This window comes from Accipiter gentilis, chromosome 28 (assembly GCF_929443795.1).
Source record: "Accipiter gentilis chromosome 28, bAccGen1.1, whole genome shotgun sequence".
In the NCBI taxonomy this organism is placed as follows: domain Eukaryota; kingdom Metazoa; phylum Chordata; class Aves; order Accipitriformes; family Accipitridae; genus Astur; species Astur gentilis.
Genome location: NC_064907.1, coordinates 10,234,516 through 10,242,620, shown reverse-complemented (window position 1 = coordinate 10,242,620; position 8,105 = coordinate 10,234,516). Strand labels below are relative to the sequence as shown.

At 36.7% G+C, this 8,105-nt stretch overlaps 2 protein-coding genes across 3 annotated transcripts in view; one reads left to right on the top strand and one right to left on the bottom strand.

Moving 5' to 3' along the window:
- The window catches only part of GGPS1 (geranylgeranyl diphosphate synthase 1), a 407,079-nt gene that overhangs the window by 354,370 nt on the left and 44,604 nt on the right, over positions 1–8,105 (top strand). The window lies entirely within an intron of this gene.
- ERO1B (endoplasmic reticulum oxidoreductase 1 beta) overlaps positions 2,225–8,105 on the bottom strand; it is a 33,112-nt gene continuing 27,231 nt past the window's right edge. For both annotated transcript variants that reach the window (XM_049831544.1, XM_049831546.1), the window contains 2 exons: positions 6,799–6,932; positions 2,225–5,913 (listed from right to left, as the gene is read on the bottom strand). In XM_049831544.1, coding sequence (XP_049687501.1) covers positions 5,853–5,913; positions 6,799–6,932 — 195 coding nt within the window. In that variant the 3' untranslated portion in view covers positions 2,225–5,852. The remainder of the gene's footprint in view (positions 5,914–6,798; positions 6,933–8,105) is intronic.

Here is an 8,105-nt window from a genome sequence, read left to right as displayed (position 1 = left end):
TTAGAAACACGATTACGATGAATATACTGTAAACACACGAATGGGTTGTTCCAATGCATGACAGTAGTGATTCTTACATGCACATAAAAGCCTGTAAGGGAAAAATTTCAACCTGATTAAATACTGTCAAGTTATTGCTGTATGCTCAGAGCACAATTTACTCTTTGGATGATCACAGCTTATTCAATGTGGCAAGATGGTTGGAGGCTAGAAGTCATCTATACCCTAGTTACAATCTCAAAACACATTTCATTCTTCTAAGTAAGAAAATCATATCTTCTCAGTGGCTATAGGGACAGTCTCAGAACAGTAGAGATGGGCATCTGCTCTGGCTGCTGGGGCATTGTGAACTACAAAACAGGCTGAAAAGATGCAAGTTTGAAAAATTAAAGTTACATCATCTCTGTCAATCAGTCCTAGGTAAGGTATGTAGAAGAGCAAGTTGAATACCAAGCCAGGGAGATGGATATATACAACTGTACTTACTTTCTATTTATTTATTAAAAACTGAGGAAGTGCAGTCTGGAAATAGAACAAGAGCCAGGAATACATAACACAGAAAAACCTCAAGTGGACCTAGAGGATAAACTCTGTGTAACTAGCAGAAAGTCATTAAAGCCGTGCTTCAACCTTGTATGTTCAGGAATAAATTGGATGGTTTGTGGTGGCAATGGTGGATAAATAACATTCTAATATATGACATTTGCACATAGTAAGCCTAAAAATAATTATTACTATTCTAAGGTGAGCAGGAACCCTAACTCTTCTTCAGGTCTTTTTATTGTGGCCAGTACTGACTGGTGCGGTCTGCTATGAAGAGCTCTGCACCCCCAGCCTCTCTTTCTCCTTCCCCCCGATGAAGCACTTCAATTCAATCCACATTTCCCTAGAAGAAAAACATATTTGTTACAGTAGTCTTTACTTCTAGAAAAGTAGTTCATTTTGAGGTGTACTACAGCGTCCCCAGATGGAGGACAGCCTTGATGTTTTCCTTAACATCAGGAAGTAAAAGAAGTAGGAGAATGCTTGTATATGTTTCACAGAGGACATACAGCAAAAAAAAAAAAAAGGAGGGAAGGGAGTAGGTCTGATCAGGACTGCTTGGGAGCCAAAAGCATAGTAGTGCCACACACATGCCAGGTCTTCCACAGGCTCTTTGGTTTTTAGGACCTTTGTGGTAAAATCAGAGCACAAGACCTGCCTCTGGCAGAAGCACACTGCCAAGTGTTTGCCCTCCAGAGCTTCCATTAGTTTCTTCACATCTTCCCAATGTTCATTGAAGAAAAAGAGCTAGTTAAACTATCAGTCAGAGATTAAAAAAAAGTGCCACAGGGATGGGAAACGAACAGAAATTTTATTAAACCCCTCAGAGTTCTACAATCATGTTTGTACAAAACTGCCTGAAGACCTAGTGCAAGAAAAGGCTGCAGGAATTACATTTTTTTCACAGTAGATAGAGCTGCACAGCACAAATTTAATTATGAGAATTCTGTGCCTAAAACAAGCTTAATCCCTGTGCCACAGTGTGCGTGCAAAAGAGCTGGAATGACAATTGACTATGACCAATCATAGTAATGAATTAAATACTTTCAAACAGAGGAAGTTTAAGCAATGTGAAAGGTAAGATCTTAAATTTAAATTAAATCACTATAATTATCATCACCTGGGTAACAGGTACTTAGCTACCTAAACTGGGGATGAAATACATGTATCAAATTTCTAGTAAGGTAATTCATTAAAAATGCATACAAGGAACAAAACAGAGCTGCAGAAACCCATTAAGGGAAATAATTTCACATAAAGAGCTCCACTGGGTGAACCAACCAGAAAAAATATTTACAAAATTTATTTTATAAGCTATTCTGAGAAAGGAACAAAACAGACCAAGCTTCATTTCAAAATAAGCCTTTTTGCTTTTTAAAACAATTGGACTTAAACAGTGGCTAAATTTGGCCATATTCATACAGAAACATATTGTAATTCTGCTGCATGAATTTCTGATGTGCTAACACACAAAAAAGCACTGTAAACAGCAACAGATACACAGGTTTAATTCCATTCAAAAAGATGAATGTAAGTGAGAATGAAAGCCTGCTCATAATCTTAAATGACTGATGTGTAAATAATTTAAGTTACATAATTTCTACCAAGCGTAGTTGAAAGTTAAATGAAAAGTTAAAAATATTTCAAGTGAAACCCCAAAAATTACATTCACAAAAAGAAGTTGTAGCAGAAAATACTTTAATTCGCATTTCATAGATTCAAACATAGCAAAGATTCAGAAGTGTTTAGATCTCAGTAAGCAGTTCCAATATTGGTTTTGATTTTAATAAATATTATATCTTTAATAGGCTAGGTATATGGAGGAATTGTAGAGTGAGGAATTGCTGATTGCTACTTTATAAACATAAGCATTTAGATTATTTACAACATATTACAGGTCATTTCCCAGAAAAGCACAAAGCAAGGTCAGATAGTCGACCCAACCATCAAAACACAACTCAAGAAAGTGTGGCACAGTGTATTTCATGCACATACAATGACTGACAGCACAAGTCGTCAGCTGAAGCAGGAAAACGCTTTTGTTGTTCCAGCTTACACAAGTATCTGTATTTCACTGTTTTAAATCTGCATTCTCACCTCCCTCCTCAGGCACTGAAGAGCAAGTTGTTCAGCAACAGTGCCCTACATTTGACCCATGCAGTTTGCACCAAGTCTCCTTTACCATTTCACCTAAGTCTTCATGACTTGGGAAAAATGAAACATTTTTGTCTTTGTCTTCTCACTACCTCTGGGATTACAATCATTGTGTCATTTGTACAAGGAAATGCACTTTTACTCTGAAATGAACAACAGACAGTGTTGACAAGCTGATCTCCCACCAGGGAGCTGGATTTTAAAATAGTTTACAGGTCATGGACAGTGTAACTAAGCTTATTCTTTAGTATAAAAATGGATCTGTAAATTTCTAAAATTTAATTTAACATATAAAGAATTAAGTCATCCAACTCACATGGCAAAACTTCATAGGCAGCATAGTCACAGAATGTACATCAAATACAGTAAGAAAAATGGCGACAGGAAAATTGTTTCAACCAGATTTGTAACAGGAGAAAAATTTTATGTCCTATTTCTACAATGATAGTGAAGTGTAACACCTTCCATATTTGATCACCAAACGAGATGTACCTTCAAACGCAACAGAACTTCCCCACACACGGAATTTGCTGTTCTCTTGCACTCCTGTGTTTTCATGAAACAAAGGAAAAGAAGAAAAGCTTCCCATCTTTTTATGTCTTTACCCAACGGTATTAACCTTGCCTGCATTGTGCCCATGAGGGTTGCAAGGAGCAGGTGTCCAGGATCTGCGTGCCTGAATCTCTCACCTGTCCCATGAGCAAGTGCGTGATGCTAGTATGTGATGCTCCTTCAGTGTCCATAGATCTTAGCCAGGCACAGGTGGAAAAAAAGAAAAAAAAGCAAGTTGCATCCCCAGGAGAAGGCTGGAAGCGATTCACTTTCCCCACAAAGCAAGGGGAAAAAGGGAAGAAACAATTCTGAGACTCAGGTCCTTCCTGGGGCAGCGCAGACAACACCATTTTTTTTTTTTTTTCAACTAGAAAATCCTGCCTAAAGCTTTAGGCACTGTAATATATAACAATAGAGATAAATCCCAACTATACAGCATTTTTCAGACAGTAAGCCTACAGGTTCCACCCTTGCAGGTCAATCCAAAAGCAAGGAATTAATGGCCGACTGAAAACCACACTCTTTCAATATATACAATTATGCAGAAGAGTTAGATAGTCAGGGTGTAACTCGTGTACCAAACACAGCTGTTCACATCTGGGCTAGTTACCTAGATTCCCACTTCAATTTAATGGAGAAAAATAAACTCTAGGGTGCAAATACAGAGCTCGGAATAGGCCAGATGAATCCACCTAGGAATCACCTGCTCTTCTCCATTAACTAGTAAAAGGAAGCCTGTGGTGACTTGCTCAGAGATGGGTGCCCACAGGCAAGAGAGGCTGCTAGGTAAGAACATAACATCCCCAGACTAGCATCAGCTTTCTCTAACACCACGTTAAATTATCTACTGGCTTAAACCGGAACTTCTGACTGGATATCAGTTCATTGCCAATTTGTGCAACTATCACCAATACTCAGGGGGTGGTTTTGTTGTTTGTTCCCCACCCTTTTTTTTTCTTTTTCTTTTCTTTCATTTAGCTTATCCCAGTTTGACTCAAGAGGGTTTACTTGAGAAACAGTATTTTTTTATAATAGGAAGTGTCAGCAGGATAGTCTATCATTTCCAGTCAGGTAGAAACTTGAGGCTAGTCTGGAAACAAAGGACATAGAGTGTATTCCAGCTTTCAGAAAATCTCAGCTGTAAAGGACCACATTATGGAAGCAGATACAGTTACAATCAATTATATAAACAGGTCACTAAATATCTGGTAGGGTGAAAAATGTTTAAGAGCACTTCATTTTGTGAAGACTTATTTTTAAAAACAAGAGATGTATCTACACTGTACCAGCACTTCCTACATTCAGTAACTCCTAACTTCATTTTGAAACAGGCTGTTTTAAAAAAAATACTTATTACTTCATTTTAAATTTAAACCAATATTTGGTTGCTACTAACCAGTAGTGCTGTTTCTGAATTCTGTTTTGGACAATGGTCAGTTATCATTGACATTTGTGGACAATGATACATGAGTAATTTCTTATTTCATGAAAGTTATGTTATTAACATACCCGTTTTCTTTACATTGAATATGCTTTTAAAGGAGATACAGTGAGGGATTGCATAGATAGAGTATGCGGTATTAAATGTCAGTGTGATTATGAATTTTAAAAAGCATTTTTTTTTAAAAGTGACTATAAAACCAAGTTCTTACTTTTTACACTGACCTTTTAACATAGCACTAAAACACAACCCATAAAGAACAAATCTATTTCCAGGGGTCAGAGATTGAAGTGTGCTATTTTAACATTTTAGTCATTAAAAAGATGACTTCTGGAAACTGAACTTGTGATTGCAATCTAGAAAATAAAATGGGGTACATGCAAATTTGATTGACTGAGGCTTTTCAGCTAGCAGCACTCTAGCACCATCTCCCCCTGCCCTGACCCCCACCCCCAAGCAAATGCAGGTCACCACAAGGCTGCAGAAAAGTCACTCCCAACTGTGCTGCATAAGAGACAAAGTAGTTATTTCAAAGAAAAAAAGTAAATTCTGAAAAGCAGCACAAAAGGAAAAAAAATGTTGGTATCAGCATGATGCAAAGAAGCTTGGTATGAAATAAAATTTTCTGTTCAGTAAATTTCCTATTTTTAAGTAAGCTTCATTATCACAGTAAGAAGTTAGAACTCAACAAGTCCATTATTTCCTTTTCTGTTGGTTTGTTTGGGGTTTGTTTGTTTTTCTTTTAGACAGCCAGAATCAGCATACCCAATCCTCAGAATATACTGAAGCTCAGTACTGGGGAGAGGCGAGAGGTGAACCACCTCTCTCAGGCCAGGTCAGGGTGGAGGTACATATGTTTTCATATAAAACAACTGTCTCAGAAAGAGAAGGAAATAAAGAAAGTTTATGAAGTTTCAGTACAACAGAACTGTGAGCAGAGAAAAAATAAACAGATCAGCATAATTTACACATTTAAAAACTCTATATTTCATTCATAAATATCTTTTCTAATTAATAACCATTCCTAGTTTAAACATAAATATTCAAGTTGGTATTTGATTTTACTTTTTATCAGTTCATGTGAGTCCTGTAAGGATCAGTTCCTTCTGCTCAATGCAGCCACGTAAATGGTCTTCACTAATGGGTTGTGCAAAGGCCTTCATTACCTAGTTTGTTGTAATAAAACTTTAAAATTCTGCAACTCTCTTATACTTGTGGAAAGCCTGTAAAACAAAAAACCCTTAGGTGTTAGTAAGTCAACTGTGAAAGAGAAGTACAAATCATCATCTTCCATGGGGGCTTTTTCTCTGGTGTTTTTTCCAAACACAATTCTGTTCCAAAGATGAACATGCTTAAGATAGATCTTTTGAGGGAAAGTTGTATCTGACTCTCCATTATACTTACATAACATATTACAGGGATTAAAGTTTACATATATGTTTAATTGTCCTGACTTTATTAAACATCTAAAAATCTCTAACCAGTGGTAATAATGTTTATTACATTCTTTTAAACAGGAACAGATTGTTATAGTCAAGATCTGAAGAACTAGCATGATGAACAAAGCAAGTTCTACACATCTTTTAAAGCTGTTAAAACATTTTATTTCATCGCTTGATTGGGCTAAATTTTCAAAAAATTAACCAAAACTAAAATTGTAACAAAAATAATCATATCATACACAAAAATCCAAAAGCCTAAGGGCTAAATGACACTTAAGTGTTAAAAAAATCTCCAAGTATTTTTCTTCCTTTTCACTACTTTTTACATAGACACATTTAAAACAGAAATACCAAATGTAGAACAGCTGTAGTCAGTGTTCAAAAAGGAGGAGACACACTCAAAGTCTAATGCTTACATCTGTTTAAGAGAAAGATGGAATGTATGAGATTTGAGATAAAGAGATTAATTAGATCCAAACACAGAATGATGACCAAGGCTAATAATCAACACTCCACATACTCAGTTTGATGGCATTAAGTTTATCAGTATCACTCATAGTAATTCAGCCTCTAAAAAGCTACAGCTACATGTACATCTTTCCACAGACCTTGAGTGTTGACACTGAAGTTGTACAGTTTTTCTACTACACAAATGATAAAACTTACCTTCCAAAGGCATTTACAAGAGCAACTATTTCTTGACGCGTGAGTTGAAAACCTTTTGATGGGCTATTCTCAGGAAGGCTCTGTATTTCTTTCTCAGAAAACAAGATCTTCAGAGCAGTTCCTAAGCCCTGAGTCTACAAAAAAAGTCCAGTGTTTTAACATCAATAAGATCACTCCTCCAAACGCTCAGAAAACTGTAAAAAAGTTTTAAAATTATCTAATCCAGGCAAACTGTAGAACCAATTCTTATATATTGACACTCCCTCAACCCAAAGAGCTGCACACAAACCAGGACATTAATGCAAATGCATACCATCAATTGTGTACCATGTTCAGTCACTTAAATAAGAACATTTACTTCCTCAGCTATACTTGCTCTTCATCCTCATGTTTTTCATCTCTTCCTTTTCCATCTCTTTTCTTCTGAGCCACAGCACATACATATAAAAACATGCCTATTATAACACTTCCAGCTCCATCCTGTCCCTTACCTTACAGATGCTCCACTGATGCAGGAGCTGCAGTTGGATCAGATCTCCCTTTTTCCTGTCCCCTCATCCCCCCTTCAAAGTCAAACCAGGTTTTATTATGAGGTATCACAACACTTCTGCTTTTTTCACCTCCAGTCCCAATGGCAGACATGGCAGTTTCAGTTTCAACCCCTATTTTCTATTCAGAAATAAACCAGAAGAAACTATTCTTATTTCCTCTTTTAATTGGGCTACAGAAACAACCACTGGATTTTGACAAAAAGTGGTTGAGGCTGGCTGCCAGAGACTTTTGTAGGTCAGGAAATCTGGCCCCATTTCTTTTTGTGAGAGAAAGAAAAAACAGCAGTAGATCAGAAGCATTAACTAGGACAGGGTAGGCAGAACTCTGGAAATTCAGTAGAGACCACCAAATTTTTGATGTTATAAATTTCTTTGAAAACTGAACTCTGATAAGCTTAATGCTATGCAGCAGTATAGTACAGTAGGCACCCCAAAGTAACAACTATTCTCAGTCTGGACTTAACCTTAGTCTTGAGGTTTAAAGTCTTGTTCTTGATAAAATAAAAATAGTAAGTGTCCAGAAACTGAAACTGTTTTTCAACTTTCAGCTTTACTATGCACCTTTGCATTCATTTGCTGCCTTCTGCATAAATTGTGAAAATCGGAATTACTTCTTTTCTTTCTCTTATGCCTCAATTTGTGGAGTTAAATCTCATGCTGGATTTTCTAACAATTAAGCAAGTGCTGTACTTCCCGGAAGGCTTCCGACAGGTGATGCTACAAGGCTCATCTGATCACTGAATACAGATAAGATAT